Source organism: Chroicocephalus ridibundus, chromosome 7 (genome assembly GCF_963924245.1).
Source record: "Chroicocephalus ridibundus chromosome 7, bChrRid1.1, whole genome shotgun sequence".
Taxonomy (NCBI): Eukaryota; Metazoa; Chordata; class Aves; order Charadriiformes; family Laridae; genus Chroicocephalus; species Chroicocephalus ridibundus.
Genome location: NC_086290.1, coordinates 56,853,814 through 56,870,501, shown reverse-complemented (window position 1 = coordinate 56,870,501; position 16,688 = coordinate 56,853,814). Strand labels below are relative to the sequence as shown.

Below are 16,688 nucleotides of genomic sequence, written 5' to 3'. Positions count from 1 at the left end.
GTGCCATCCATTAGATTACAGGCTTGCCAGGGACTTTGATCACCGCTACACATCTGTGTCCCTCCCATCCCCAGCTGCTTCACTACTATTTTTACCAGTGTTGGCTGGGTTAAGGTGGCTCCTGCTCCAATCACACCTGCAGTTTGCTGTGCAAACATACCCTAAGAGACACTCAAAGTGCAACAATACCTAAGCTGGGCAAAGAAAAACACACGTGTAATTACTCTCCCACTCAAGTGAAGAACAGTATCTCTACCTAGAAATCAGACCTTGAAGTATAAGGTTTTTTAGTGTTTTACAGCCAGTTATCCTACATTGACTTATTATTCATATAAAATACAAGAAGCCAGTCTGAATCAACATTTGTGACAAACAGAAAAAAACAGACGCCTATTATATTCCTAGGGTGCCATTAAGCGTTATGTGACTCAGCATAGTGGGTTTTAACACTTAGTACCTTTCTTCTGGTGGCTTAAACAAATGATACAGCTTGCCCTTGGCCCACCCCTCTCTAAAGAAGAGCTGAGCACTTGCCTAACAGCAGGTTTTGAAGCAAGAAAAGCAAGCCACGGATTTGTTGCCACTGACCAATACAACACCCACAAAGGGATGAGTAAAAGTTTTAAAAACTAATAAGTACACAGCCACGACTTTCTGCAGCAGAGAGAACCAAAAAGGCCAGGTGATGATTGACTCCAGGTTTTCTGCTCAGAAACAAATCGCAGCCCATTCAGAACAGCTGGGGGACTATTGTCACCACTTGACACAGCAGGTCTGGAAAAGAGCTGCACTTTTTGGACTATGCAACCACAAAGATGACCCAGTCATTACAGCCAGGGAGTGTAGGAGGATCAGCTGAGGTCTCACCCACTCCTGCCACCAGGACATCTCCACTTCTGCCCTCCCAAACTACAGCGCTTCTGTCTGCCAGCTCAAGCCCAGCCCCGCCTGCAGTGATCCGAGCTCATAACTCAGCATCTTATGCGTAATGAATCCGGGATCTTAACCCACTGTTACAGCCTCCAGCAAAGCTGTGACATTGGTTGACAGCACCCAAGTACAAAGGAAAAAAAAAAACCCAAACCTCAGTTCTTTCTTTTTCATAGCACTGCTTAAGCTTTGCTGTTCGCAAAACAAAGCCTTTGCCAGGCCCTTTCCCTGTGTCATAGCTCCAGATGTTTTAACTGCAAGCCACCTTCAAGGAGAAAATGTTTTGGTTTCTTCATAACTCTACCCTGTTCTTAATATTTCATTTGGTGGGAGAACAGAATTAGGATGAAGCAAGAGCTAAGGAGGAGAAAGCAGATATCAAATGGCACGGTAACAGGCACAGAGCAGCTCTTAAATGGAGTCAAATCCCTCATCTTTAGGAGGAACGTGCTTGAATCCTATCTACTGCACAGCTGGCTGGCCTGGAAGATGGGAGACACCACTCGGGAGGCCAGCACAGTGTCTGGGGGTACCTTGGCTTACCTGTGTGGCCAGGCTGAGGACCTGCTGAACCAGCTCCTGCGTCTCAGAAGGCTTTTTTAAGAACAGCTTCACTATAGCAGTCAGTAGGGTGAGCTGCACCTAAGAGAAAGGGAGGGACGCAGTAGAGATTAGAAAATTCATCCATGCTTTAGCAGCGTCTCCCAAGTCTGAACATCCTTTACTGATACGAAACTCAAGTCCTATGCTTTCTAACAGCATTGCACTATTCTTTGCCACTGAAACCCAGTACAATGAGACTCAGACTCTTGCCTGCTGCAAAACAATTTCGCAGACAAGTCCCTGACCAGCACACTGAGATTTACGTCATACTTTTATGCATCTCATCACTATTCTTCTGTACGTCCTAGCCCCTATTCCCCAAGAAGTATGCAACATCTAGAAACCCCTCATGTTCTGTCTTATCCTTCCAAGAAGAGAACTTTGGAAGATACAGACAACAGAGCAAGTCTACAGACTCCCAAGAGCTTTATTTTAGCTAAATATTGAAGTTTTCATTGGCAGGTATTTTCTGACCACTGCAATAATATTTACCATCCGTTCCCACACATACACTGCATGAAACGCTACAGATAAGATGCAGAACACAATTTTACCTGAGTGCTTTCATCATGGAAGCCCTCCAAAAAGCTCTCCAACAGCTCATCTGCATTGTCAATTCTTTCTGCGTATTCGCCCACTATCCAGATCATGGCAGCTCTGGCATCCGGCTCATCCAGGGAATCTAGGTTCTCGCAGAGAGTGGCAATGATGCTTTCATACCTGATTTGTCAGAGTACAGGTGGATTACTGGGGCGAATTCAACTTGTATTCCTCCATCTCTGCACACATCATTCTGCAGAGACTGCTGTACTGAATTACAATGCCTTGTATTTCTACACAACGAGCAGCATTTTCACTCAACTACAGAAGATATTCCTAGGCTTTTTGTTTTTCCAAGCTGAGCACTAACATCTCACTGGGTCTCTCAAGAGCTTTGCAGTTGCGTTAATCAGCAAGACCACCCAGATGTGGAATTCGAGATAAAGCTGCCTCCCTCCATGTTTTGCTGAAGGGAAAATTTGATCCAACAGTTCAAACCATGAGTCTGTATCAGATCCTGCAGCCCCGCTGGCGGCTTCAGACTGGTAACTCTAAACTGGATATTACACTTCCCCAAAGGCTTTGCTGTAAAACAGACAATACCCTACGCTAGTTATTTAGCTTCCCCTGCTCCCATGCGTGGGCACCCCTGTCATAAGCAGGCAATCTATCTTGTAACTGACAGCAGAAATTGCCAGAGAGGCTTGCAGATGTCCCATATTACTTTTTAGGTGATCATGAAGTCTCTGCTGAAAGACACTGCTGCTGCTCTGCAGAAGAGACAAAACCTTGTTGCAGAAACAGCTTAAAAGCAGCTGAGTACTGCCCAAGCCAGAGAGAATGCTCGATGGAGAAAGCCAGCAGCGTTTTGTTCAGCACAATCTGGCTGGGATCTCGGACCATGAGAGCTGTGAATTTTGTATATAAGCCTTCTAGAGGAGACCAGCAAAACCAGGAGCCTGACACGGTAAACTTGGTCCAATTTTTCTTCTGGCATTTTCTAAGAGCTTTACTACCTTCTGATTAAGGCTTCAAGATGGAGCAGCAGGGAAGGAAAAGGTTTCAATTCAAACTAATAATGTGTCAGGCTGATACCTCATCTAGAGCCAACATCTGAATCCTACCGTACTCGGAGCTCGAATCAGAACGGACACTGCTTTGCAGAATAAAGGGCCACCTTTGCTTCAGAGCCCTAGTAATCTATGTTGAGCGAGTTTTGCGTTGCTCTATTCTCATGCTAGGAGACAAGGGCTTGCAAAAGCCTTATATTACTTTCACGTACTTGTTGGGGTACTTGCGGAAGATGTCCCTGATGACAACAATGGCCTCCTGGACCACATAGTTGACCTTGGTCTGGATGAGGTCTAGCAGCGTGCTTACACAGCGCTCCGCAGATTGCTGGAGAGAAGAACAGAACAATTCAGTTAAAACAAGGCGAAGAAACACTCCTTCCCAGCCCACAGCACGTGCTGAGGAAGGAGGCACGCATATGAGAAAAGGCCCAGAGGGGGAAAACAAAAGGACAGCTACCAACTCGGTATGTACGTCCAGAAAAGCCTACAGGCTGACAAGTGTATTACACCGGAGATCCCAGCTGACTCCAGCTCCTGCGAAAAGTAACTGTGCCAGTAGAGAGCTGGGTCACCACACAAGCGACATTAAGAACATTGCCTGCATCATTACTTCCATCACCCTCTTGCTAGCTAGCAGCTGAAACAGGCCACCGAATGAGCTCTCAGACTTGTCCAAGCTGTGGCCATCATGGCTGGGAGAGTTTTGACAGGGACTGCAGAAGGGTGCCTGGGGAAGCCAGAACACAGGAAAAAACCATGCTGTCAATCACACTGCAAGAACAGCAGCAAAAAGCAGCTCACACCAGCAACAGGCTCAGTATTTTGGGGGTGAGGTCACTAGTAACATGTGAAGATACGGCTATAAATAGAAATCCAGCTGTTGACAACGCAGCTTTCACGTTAATTAGTTCAAAATTCCCAGCCACAGGCACTGTAAGATAACAAAGACTGGACACTGGCACACTCCAGGAACCAGAACTGGAGTTAGAGGCAAACAGTTCCGGGAGATCTATTCCCAAATAGCACAGTGAGGCAGGACATCACAGGAGCAACCAACTCCAGCACCAGGGAGTCTCAAATAAGGACAGCAATTTGGCTACTAGCAGAGCACACATGAAGCCTCATTACGCAGCTGGTGATTAATGTGAGGAGCAGACTGCTCACGACGCTGCCTAGGCAGCCCCAGCAGAACATTCATAAAGCATTCAGGATCGAGACAAACATCGTAGGGCACAAACAATAGCAACGTAGGTGGATTTTGCAGTTCAAGTGAGCTAATAGTCCCCTTCGCTTTCAGAGCACTTGAAGGCTGGGCAGGAGGAGGAGGAGGAATGAAGTGGCATTTAAGTCACAGGAATCAGTTTTTTGAGAACGGGCAAAAACGTCAAGGACAAAGCTCAAGACTTGTAGAGCTGAATTTGGGACAAGCAGAGACTAAAACCTCTTGGTGGTTTCTTGCCCTCGTGACTCTAGCTGCGGTCTCTCACAAACCCGGCCCACAGGGGCAATGCGGGCACGGGGATCAGCCAAGAGAGGGGACGCTATAAACCAGCATTTGCTCTGTCCTTGCAAAGTGGCACTCAAGGCCCTAAGACTCTCCCCTGAAATTCACACCAAACAGAAAAAAAATCCAATACAATTGGTATCAGAGTAAGGAGAGGTATCATATAAAATTATATGACTGGTTTTATATTTTTTTATGATATCTCTCCCTCCTTAGCACGGCTTTATGGGTACTATGCCACGACAGAGGCAGTGAAATGGCAATCCGACAGGGTCCTGCTCTGATCACTTCTCCTGCTCAAGAAGAGATTTGAGGCCTGTGACCTGGAGGACTCTTGCGTTTCACAGAGACCGACCACGGCCCTGGCTCAACACAGGCTGCCATTGCTCACACTGGGAACCCCACTCAAAGCCCTTGCAAGCCAGATGCTTCAGAGCTTGCAACTTCATCTCTTATCAGTTTCTCAACACCTTTGGCTCGATGTTTTAACAAGTGGCCTTAAGGGGCATTTGGGGGTAAATCTGTCCTAAGCCAACTCCACTCTACAGAACCTACAGCATCAATCACTCTTTGTGACAAGCAGTCCAGCCTTATCAGAGCCTACAATTAGCAAAGCTTTAAGAGCTGAAGAATTCAAGGAAAAGGCAAATTAAGGTTTATTTTTCTTTAGACACTTCAAAGCGTGATTTTCCCAGGAAAAGCACAACATCCACTTTGAAATACGCAGTATTGATTTTTCAGCCCAAGAGTCCCTTGGAAGGTGAGCAGTTATGTGGGCACGTGCACAGTACAGCAGTCCCTCTAACAAAATTTCCCTGTAGCAAAATACATCTCAGCGCACCCCATCCCTTGTAAACACGTTGCTATTTGAAGGTGGACATCCCTGGGGACTGCAGTGCTTTGCAAACTCATGAAAGAGTGCCCCAACCAGAACAGCTCTCAAGCTGGAGTGAGGAAGGACAACCAACCAACAGCAGACTTGCTTTGTTTTTCTGTAGAAATCAAATGAAAGCCCGCAAGACGACTGAAGCAGTACAGGCCACGCTCGCAGCCATAAGCCTCAACGATTTCTAAGAACTGGGCTGCTGGCAGAATCTCCTGGAACTGACACAGATCCCCCTCTAATACAGTTCCTTCTATTTCTCCTTTGCTCCAGAGGAATCACTATTCTTACTGCATCCACTTCATTTCCTTTTCCCATAGGAGTGGTACTTTATTTCCTTACAATCAAAAGCATCAGATTCGTCTAGTGCTGCCACTGGAGCGAACCAATGCACAACCCACTCACCTCACGCTACCAAGTCTAGCTACACCACACAGTTTGCTGCAGAGACACCCAAGCCACCTCTGAGCCCAGCTGGTCTACCCACACCAAACAACGTTCTGACACCCCCCAAACCAGCACGACTGGCAAAGCCTGGGCAAAATCCATCAGCCCTGCAATTCAGCATACGTATTGCTTACATTTCCAAAATGAACGCTACCTCTGCTGTTAGCACCATGCGCTGTGCGCAGCAAAGGCAACGCTACAATTGCTCCACGGCGCACGTCACAGCAGGCAAATTTATTTACTGTCTTACTCTTCTAAGAGAGACGATTAGACAAGAGTAGGATCCTTGAAGGCAGAGCTGCGGTTCCCCATGAATACTCATTCATCAACAGCTCCTGCTGGCTGTGCCCTATGTCAAAAAGCAGATTTCTAAGCCTTGGGAACTTGGACACTGATGGCTGTAAGAACGCTCTTCCATTAGTCATAACTCAGTGCAAACAGCCTTTAGTAAGCACAGATGCACTGGGGACAGGGATTAACCTAGAGATGAGGACACCGTAATGAGCTGTTCTATACTCGCCCTCTTTAAATCTAGCTCTTGTCAGAGGAGTAAACAGACCTCATCTTTAGCAGCAGCGTCTTCAAAGGAGGGTTGCTAAAAATCAAGGTTAACACTACTTACTGAGAGACGCACAATCACACAGTTAGAGGGTCACTGCAAATTTGATGGGACATTATTGTTAATTAGTCCTTTGCATATTGAATATGACTGTCATGGTATCAAGGATGGGAAGAAAGAATGTAAGGGATGAGGGCAAGAAAGGATAAAAACTAAAACCAACCTGATACTGCAGGAACACACCACCTTTCATGAGAAACTAGGACAGACACACGGCAAGTCCCAGTGAGAAAGTCCCCACCGAGAACTAAAGCAAGCTCCCGCTCCCCAGCACAAGCATTGCTACAGAAAGGGCTGCCACCAGCTCCTCTTTACTTCTCAGTAGCCCTCTTATGTTCTCCAGAGCATTTTGTACCATCACTGCTGTGGCTCCAGCCAGAGAGTCTCCTGCCTGCACCAACGCGGAAGGAGCATGATGGTATTTTGAACTGCAGACATGACACAGAGACAGCGATCACCCGCTCTATTGGGCCCCGCTTAAAAGAAAGCCCATGGCAGTGATAAGCCCTTAAGAGCTGAAGGAAGGAAGAGAAGGCTGCATGGGCAGGTGACTCTCGCGAAAGAAGTTTGTGCCCTCTTGCAACAGACTTACAGTAGTTTAGCTGCAACAAGGGAAACCTGCGCACTGGCACGATACTCAGCCAGGCATGATTAGGTTTTTATTTAAATGTGCTGTCAGGCAACGCTCATGGGAACACACTTTAGCAAAAGCTAAATGAGCTCCGCTGAAATTAGACCACTTATGTGACATTTTGCACTCAGTTATCAGTTTACTGAAAAGTACCAACACCCCAGCATAAGCCTTCCCTCTCTTCACAGGCTTCCTGAGCTCCTGTCAAGCCTACCAGATTCATTTACAGGGAAATTAACACTAAAAAAAAAATAATATTCTATTATGAGCGTTTTGGTGGATGTTCAACCTGCAGAGGACATTTCAGACTGCTGTTTTGGATAACTGCAGAGGTTCTTGGGAACTTATTTGCATAAGCATCTAGGCTGAAGAGAGCACATTCCAAATGAAGCTACGAGCTACATGGACCTCTAAGACTAGACAAGCAGATAGGGTCACTCTATGTTTGTGCAAATTGCACGTAAGTGCCCCAGATCTCTGGAATTCTACGCTTGCGTTCTCTTCAGCTGAAAAGGGGGGACGCAAAATATTTCATAATACTGAGCTCCTCTGCACAATCTCTTCTCCTTCCCCTTTCAAAAGGCTGGGACGCAGCTATTAAAGGAGTTGTCATTGTTTCGTATGTAAGTTGTCATTGTTCCATTGAAGCCAGTACAGTGAAATATTCCATCAAGGATGGAGCTGACTCGCTCTGCCTGCAAGCTGAGGTCTGAGGGGAGCACACCACCCTCCTGTGATGTACTCAACTGGAGCTCACAAGCCCTCCTGTTCAGCTGGGGCTTTGCCCGTGAGCATGATGTAGCCGGGTCCCTTGACTGCCAACACGGGAGTGAAGAAAATTTGTGTGGTGTGGGAACGAGACGGCAAAGCTCATCACTCTTTTTGAGGACAGAGAGCCACAGAAAAGCCCGTTTCAGATACTTGCCTCAACCTTGATGGCACAGCGCCCAATTGCTCGGACAGCCTTGCGCACAAAGTCAACGTCCACCTCCGTAGCGTATTCCTTGAGCTCTGCCAGGACCTGCAGAGAAAGCGCACCAACGTCAGTCCCTGGGGTCACGCCGAGAGAACATCCCACTCTGACAAGCGACGCTACTTGGATACCAGAACACGAGCACGATTTATTCTTCCACAGCTAGCCGCACACATTCAAAGCTATCACGGTCAAACTCTGCAATCTGCCTCCATCTCTGAAACCCACTGGCTTGGTTTAGGCTGGCCAAAGCCAAAAGACGGCTCAGTCTAGATTATTTTCAAATTCCCCTGAACAAGAGGCAGGGACAAAATCAGCCCTGCCAAACTTAAAACGTTGCTGTTCCTTCTTACACTGAAAATACAGCGAAATAGGGGTCACATCCATGCGCATAGACTTTATGTACTCTTTATTGTATTTATTGTTCTACGTTTGCTGTACGCAAAGCCCTCAGCAACAACCATTTTTGATCTCTCCTTTTCTGTGCTGAGGTGAACGTCTGGATCCCTACTGGATCCAAAAGGAGGATACAGAGGAGATCTGAGGACACCCTGGAACACCTATACAGAGATTAATAACAGCGTGAAGATATTTCCCCTCTTAAGAATAAGATTTACTATTTTGTCTCAGTCTTTTTGCTAATGGACACTGAACAAGGGCTTAAACCAGGACCTGCCGGGATGTTGCAGACTACTAGCTAAAAAGCTACTTTGTCTTAAACAAATCACTTAGCTTAGAAAAAAGTGATTAAAAAGAAAAAAAAAGACCCTATGCAATTTATATTCCCTCAAAATCTCATTTGTTTCAGTTTCTCATGTCAAACATGACATCAGGGATTTCATCGTGATGTCACAAATAGATTGCAAGGGAGAGGTGAACAGCATAAAGCGAGACGCTTGTTTGAAAAATCTCTAGCCGATGCCAATTGCTCAGAACGATGGCAAGATAAAGAGGCCTTGAAGGGCCAGACTGCAGACAAATAAATCTGCAAGGAGTAGACAGGACATCTGTGTTTTGAAGTTTTATTATTTCCTTGGATGATCTATGCTGCACGCTACTTAGGGCACCCTGGTTTAGTAGCTTATGCTTTGCAAATCCTGCTCAAGTCTGAGTGCCTCGGATTCAACTAGTCTGCTGCTTCGGTCCAGAACGGGCTCAGAGATGAAGTCTCGACAAGCCGGGCTGGGAGGATGCGGATAGAAACCTGCTCTCCTTGGGTCTCATTTCAGGGAGTATTTCTGATGAAGCTGGGGTTGGTTTTAGGAACACCTCTTTAGAGCCAGGAAGAGATTCATTCGTTATATTAGTCCACAGATCCCAGTCCCAGACTTTGCCCTCCAGACACCACTGCCTTTCATCCAAACAACCTGCACCATCCAAACATTATGCATTAAAATTGGTATGGAGCCTACCAAGAGCAAACAGAAAATTCTGAATACATTCTCATGGAAACCGATTTCTAAAATGTTTTCCATGTCCCTAGTACAAAAGGGGTATGAATTACCTTGCTCTGTTCCATAAAAACATCAGAGGAGAGAGCTGAAGAGAGCCACTTAAAAATGTCACATTAAATGAAACTGGTTTGTGACAATTAGGATAGGACAATAATAGCACTAACCAGAGGCATTAATCATTCTGCATTAGTGTTAGGTCTTGTGGCCAGGATGGCACTCGAGAACACTTCCTTTAAGAAAGGAATTTGGATTAAAACGACATCAAATCCACAGAGAAACTACACTTTAGGCAGTCTCAATGCAATTTGGCTTTAGCTTAGTACGGTTTCCACTCTGGAAGCAACTTAAGCAAAATAAATATTATTTTAGCTCTGAAGAGTGCCTGTGCAAGGGTTTAATAATTTAACGAATACACTTGAAATTCACACTTCAGTAATCTCTGGCCTTCCTGAATGCCTCCATTACAGGCACACCTCTCGCTGGAAACAAGGCGCTCACTCCAACCTCAGCACTAGCGGTGACTCATCTGACAGGAGACATCAGCTCTCCTCCTAGAATTGGGATCTGTAAAACAAGTTCTACCTAACGGGTCACAACGCAAGACATACCACGCTATTAACATTTAAATTCTGGAGGAAACTCCAACATCTCCCATTAAGCAGCTGCAAAGAGCAACTATACCAGGGACAGTGATCCCTAAAAGCCAGGACAACGCCAGCAGTAGTTGCACACATCCTCACACAAGGACCACGAGAGGGTTTTCCACCCCCAGAACACATCAGAAGTTCCTCAGCTCACCTGGGCAATGTTTGCTTGAGAAGCTAGGCGGATCATGATGTCCAGTTTCTCCAGTTTGACATAGATGGGGTCGTTGTACTTCACAAAGAACACCTTGATTTCCTGCTTCAGGATTTCGGGCCTGGAGGGAATATAACATCGTTTCACTCAAGACAGGTGAAAACAACAGGCTCTATCCTAACCAAAGGTATCTTTTGCTTAGAAATCCACCCAAATGTTCACTGAGGAAAGAATGGAGTCACTCTGTGTCCAGGATATGCGAACAAACATATGAGAACAACAATTTGAAGAAAGTTAGAAGGCTGGGGGAAAAAATTGTTTAGATAGAAAATGCAGAATTCAAGTCTCCCTAACTACACCTACATCTCTGCTTCCTCCGTTTGAACTGCTGAGCCAACCGCTGCAGTCAGTCGAGGATGACAGCGTTTTCAGTGCAAGAATAACATCCTTATCTCCATGCAAAATCCACCTACAAACTCATCTTCTGCTTTCACTTGCAAGATGCCAGTGCACAGTAACTCTGCCCCGAATACCATCACAAAGTGCTATCCAACCTATTCCACCTTTCCAGCAAGTATTTAAACACGCTCGTGGGAGTAACCTGGTGAAAAAAACCAACGCGCTGTACATCAATATGTCACCAGTCTGGTTCTTCTGTGCTGAAGAGAACAGCACGGGCACATTGAATTTCTACAGGTCACACTGCACTGTAGAGTTACCCCCTCCTTCCTATTCACAAAATGATTTATAGTCTAATGAGAGGCAGTTCTTCATGCTCTTAAGAAGGTGACGAAGAGAGAGGCAGGTAAGGAAATACTGTATGATACCGGCATCACAAGTGTGCTGTAAAGAAAATTAATTCAGGCTACTAGAGTCATGAGACTGCTTAATTCGTCCCTCAAGGGATCTGACCCTGGATTAAACAAAGTGCTGTGCACGTGGAAATATCTGATGCCCTTCAACAACCCAGGAATAACACCCCCGTGAGGCTTCACCTTTTCTGCACAATCAAGTTGATGTTCCTCAGGGCAACGTACTGAACTTCAGGCTCTCCAGACAGCAGGGTCACCAGTGGAGGGGCAAGTTTCTTCAGCAGCATGTTGTAATAGTCAGAGTCCTTGGGAAGAAGTTCCAGGAACTTCATCAAGACCTTCACTGCTGACAGCACCACTGCCGAGTTGGCGTGAGACAGCCGAGGGGTCACCCGTTCACAAATACTAGAGACAAGGGAGGAAGAAAGAGTTCACATGTATTTTAGACCGTCAAATACTTCAGATCTGAATTTAGGAGGCTGTACATGTCTGAAGACAGCTTCTCAGACACTACTTTGATTTGGTTTTGTTCACAAAGAACAGGCAAAGTCCTGCTTTACTGAACACAGCAGGAAGCAAACAAGAACGACTTCTCTCCCAGCTTCAAGTTCCTCTCCTGCCACAGTTGGCTCAGGAACTCTTCCAGCTCTCAGCACTGCAGTCCCAGCACACGTTCAGTCATTAGAGCTTTCTGCCTTTGCCTGGTGGTATTCTCTATTTCTGTGATCTTGTCTGTCACTTACAAACACAACTTTAACAAAACTGCTATCAGAAAAACACTTCAGCCCCCATATAATCATTCGAAGGTTATATTTGCTTCTGGCTTGCTTGGGGGGTTTGCTGCCATGTCAACCATTTGCTTCTGCCAAGAAAAAAAAAAAAGATTTGTGCTATTCTGAAGATATAGGGAAAGCGTGACCTAAATATCCTCCCAAGTCTCAGCTTCACCACTTGCCTCAGTGGATCCTATAATCAACAGCATCCTAAACAACCCATCCCAAGCAGAAAGGAAGTTTGGGTTCATATGGTCTTTCTTAGAGCATCTGTCAAGTTTCTTCCCACCCGCTCCTGCATATTGCTAACCCAGAACAATCTTCTTCCCATCTGTGCCTCTTGAAGTTTCTTTCCCTGAAAGATTTGCGTTCAGCCACCCTGGAAGGGAAGCAACACGGCTAAGTGAGGAGCAGAGGAGTCGAAGTCAGAGTCGGGGGCAGTCCCCAGCTGCCTCTGCCCGAGGTCCCCTGGCGCGCCAAAGCTGCTTCATCTCTCCGTGCCTCAGTTTCTCCATGCACAGGGACACTGACACCAGCCTTGCTGTAAAGGGGAACACTATATAAAACCAGGCGCTGTCATTTTCCTACCTGAAATAAGGCAGGCTGCCAGAGTCAAACTCCACACAAAGGAGTAAAAGCAGTTACTGCCCACCCAGTTTTATAACACCGCTCTTCAGAGGAATTACGGACGAGGAACTGGGACATGTTCATAGCTGTTCAAACTAGCGGTCCCTTTCTGGCAAAGCTAGCGTAATACTGGCCTGACCCCCTGGAGATCTCTGCAGGTTTTAGCACTCATTAATAGCTGTTTCTGGCACAGAAACACAGCACAGGAGAGAAGGAGGTGGGGGGGGGAAAAAAACCCCACAAACCAGCAAGACTACTGGCAGGCTTTTTAAAAAAGTGGATTATCTCTTGTGCCTCAGAAAACAGTCAATGAAGAAACCCACCAAATTCAAAAAGGCCTGCCAGGATTTTGCGCGTGGGCTTGTGCCCCTTCCTCCCCATCTACCCTCCACATCATCTACATGAAATACATCAAGTCTGAGAATTCCCCTGTTCAAGTAATTTTCCTTGCTGTTTTTTTGTTCTCTTGGGTATAGAATGTGAGTTTTTGTGATTCTGGACACAGATGAGGAGGTGGCTTGAAGTGCACGAATTAACACCCCACTACCTAAACCCTACGGTCTTTGTATTTAGGTTTAGTCGTGGCAGCTAAAGGTAAAATCACAAAGGTGAATTTGGTGTGATAAGAAAAATAATTTCCTACCTTTATTTTCAGTTCTATCATATCACAGAACAGTTTTTAGTTGGAAAAAATATTCCAGTCTCAGACCTGCAGTACTTTGGAAGCCCACAAGCCTATAACCTCTCAAAGCAAACCCGGATTTGATAGCTCTGCTTTAAACCAGAAAATCCTCCAAACAACGCTTCCAGATGGGTCAGCCATTGTTCCAGGTTTGGTCTTGGGCTGATCCCTTCTCAGCAGCGCCAGTTCCCACAAGAACTAGCCTTTTAAATGGAAAAATGCGGGGAGGAGGGGGGGAAGCTAATGATAAACAGAGGAAGCGGTTCTGCAACGGGCAGGGGCAGGTTTCCAGCATCAGCCCAAACTACCCAAAGTTGTCTCTCTTTCAACCTTTACTTTGAGTGTTGTTTGTGCTGTTACAGACCGGAACAGAGACCCCTGACATTACAAGCCCTTTTCAGGGTTGCAACACTGCCAGAAGCCTGCTCCCAAATAACCTTCAGTGGGCCGGGCGAAGAGCAGGAACAAGCATACCTCTGCGCTTCGCGGTCATCCTTGGGGTTGTAGTTGGACAGACAGTCCAGGATGAAGATCTGGCCCCACTCCGTGCACTCGTTCAAAGCCGTCAGCAGCTTGTTAATGTTCTGAGGGTTCAAATCCAGCAGGTTGCTGTTGGGATGCGATTCACTGATTTCCGACAAGGCAGCCACGGCGTTCGCCACCACCTGGGAGAAGAGACAAGGAGAAGCATTCTTTGCTAGCGTGCCATCAGCAGCTTGGCAGGGATTAGCTTGGGCTTAGCAGGGGTTACGCATGGGAAACAAACACGGAGATCCTGGTGTGCGCTATCAGCTGCCCAGCAGCAGCCACCATGTCAGTCATCCAAGCCTTCGGGGACCCAGTACAACCTCACGACCAACCTGAAGAGCCCAAAGCTTGACTGCAACCTTGCTCTTTGCCAAAATTTGAAGAGTTTCTTGGGGAGGAAGCGAAACGACAGCAGCACAGCAGGAGGGGGCTGCTGACACACGCAGGAAACGTGAAAAGCCAGCATGGCTGCAAAGAGCATTTTGCTAGAGAAATCACAACTTGAAAGTATTTTTGTTGAAGATAAACAAAAGTTAAAGTCACCTCTGGACAGAATGGGGACCTGGGACCAGGACCTCACAAGAGACTTTACTCTCGAGGGAACTTCAGGTGGCATCAGAGAGTGTCCACATGGAACAAGGACATCTCACCTTCCTTCGCGCTCCAGACTTCCACCCTGGCTTGCTTCAAGCAGGCATCATCTACCCCCGCTTCAGGAGATGCTCAACCGATATAGTCAAAGTCTCAAAACCTCTAATGGTCCTACTCATTCAGGAACGGATGTCCCTTGCCTAAGTTCCCCCTGGCAGTTCTGTGACATGTCGCTTAACGTGATCTGAGAAATGAGAAGAACCATCTCCTTGGAAGAGAAGATATCTGGTGCCAGGCAGCCTTCAGCTCTGTAGCAAGGCTGTCAGGTCGCCCAGTTTGAAAGCAAACACGGTTTCCCTAAAACGGACAACTCCTACTAAATTTTTAATAACACATATTTCAATTCCAAATTGAACTTGGACTCCATAGCATCCACTTGTCTGCTTTATGGAGTCCCCTTAAAGCAAGCACTCCAGCACAACTCATCGCTGAAAATATTCTTGCTACATTTCAGGTAGCCTGAAGGAAGCCTATATAAGGCCTTCTCTTTCCTAAGCATGGATGGAAGGAAGCAGAGAGGAGGTCCAGGGTCCAGCCTGACAAGAGCGAGAAGTGGGAGTGCAAGACAAATTTCTAATTCTTAGCTCCATACTCAAGTTCAACCGTTCAACCTAACAGATGCCATGTGAAGATTTTTAAAATAGAAGAGTTGCAGAATTTATAGACAAAAATAGAAAACTTGCAGACGAGACAAACGTCTTATTTTTCTAACTAACCAGAAAAGGGATTTAAGCCTGAGTTTCACACACAAAACTGATTTATCCTATAAAAGGCATTTTCAGGATATTTTACAACATATAACATATCCAGCCCAACTCACAATTCCTACCCACTAAAATGAAGATTTATCGCATTATTTTCTATGGGATTAAGACAGAAATGTCTTATCTAAAATCATCTGATTCTTGGGATGACTAAAGATGCTTTTGATGCAGTACACTGAAAACAAGAACAGCACGACCAGAAAATTCTCTGCATTGTTCCCATCACTGCTTGTCATTAAACCAATATATTCCAAAGTCATTGCACAAGCAACGTTGATTGTTTTGCATTTCACACCTAGAGGTCAGAGATAGGATTTTGATCCAAGATTTTACGAATTTCATTAGCTGAACGAGCCTTCTGTCACCAGAATCTTTAGCAATCAGGACTGCTGTCTTCTTGTACTGTTTTAATGAGTATCTTATTAAGACGTGCTGCTTATTCTTCCCATTATTTAATTTGTGTAATTCTTGAATGGTTAATGTGACACAGCATAAAATTGAAGTAAAATACAGTTTTAATTTCATTATATTTTGCAAGTTTACAAGCGAAGACAAATCATAAATGCAACCGAAAAGTTCGAAACCATTATGAAAAGGCACCTAGAAAATGAAATGAGGACTTTGGAAAAGAAATCTGAAGCAATAAAAAAAGTGACAGGGCCAAAGCATCGCAGAAAGGTACCCATCAGTTGTGGTAAGGAGCAGGGCTGAGCTTTGGCAAACGCGCTCACACCGCCAGGCACGACCTTCGTTGCAGTAATTGGGCCACGTGGATAACCGAACCCTGCGGCAAGTACAAGTCAAACCAGCTGCGCCTGAGTTTCTTTCCTTGCAGAGTCAGTGCATTCTACCACTTTAAGTTTGCCACAGGCAAAGGACGCTCCGAAATGCTGTTACCAGGGGCTGCCTGGCACACAGTAGCTCCGACCCAGAGACCTGACCGTGAACGAGGTCTTGCTTTTAGGAGCTTTCTGTGCTCTTTTCAGGAATGAGCATGGCAGCATAAATGCAAGCGTCCAAATCGAAGCTGAGGATGGGACACTACGTGGCAACCCAACAGACGTCAGATTTCCATTAAAAGCATCCACCAGAAAGAGCGTTAGATGGCAAGATGCACTTAGGAGTAAGGGCTGTGGTCTCCTTGGGCGTTGCAAAAAAAAAAAAAAAAGGACTGTGAAACATTTGGTGGCAGCTCAGTTCTGCCAGATGGGCTGGGATATACAAACTCATAGTCCGCAGTTAGAGCTGGCCCTCACCTTCTACCTTAGCAGAACGGTGCTGCTGTCAACTCGGTGACAAGAAAACAAATGAAGCAAAAAGGGATAAGGGAAGGGATGAGGAATATCTTCACACTTTAAGCAACGTTTATTGAAAAAAAAAAAAAAAAAGTCCTTGC

At 45.9% G+C, this 16,688-nt stretch overlaps 1 protein-coding gene across 4 annotated transcripts in view; it reads right to left on the bottom strand.

Moving 5' to 3' along the window:
* Window positions 1–16,688, bottom strand: part of AP2B1 (adaptor related protein complex 2 subunit beta 1) — an 81,184-nt gene that overhangs the window by 44,549 nt on the left and 19,947 nt on the right. For all 4 annotated transcript variants that reach the window (XM_063341264.1, XM_063341266.1, XM_063341265.1 and 1 more), the window contains 7 exons: window positions 13,824–14,014; window positions 11,451–11,672; window positions 10,456–10,576; window positions 8,156–8,251; window positions 3,356–3,471; window positions 2,088–2,253; window positions 1,474–1,572 (listed from right to left, as the gene is read on the bottom strand). In XM_063341264.1, coding sequence (XP_063197334.1) covers window positions 1,474–1,572; window positions 2,088–2,253; window positions 3,356–3,471; window positions 8,156–8,251; window positions 10,456–10,576; window positions 11,451–11,672; window positions 13,824–14,014 — 1,011 coding nt within the window. The remainder of the gene's footprint in view (window positions 1–1,473; window positions 1,573–2,087; window positions 2,254–3,355; window positions 3,472–8,155; window positions 8,252–10,455; window positions 10,577–11,450; window positions 11,673–13,823; window positions 14,015–16,688) is intronic.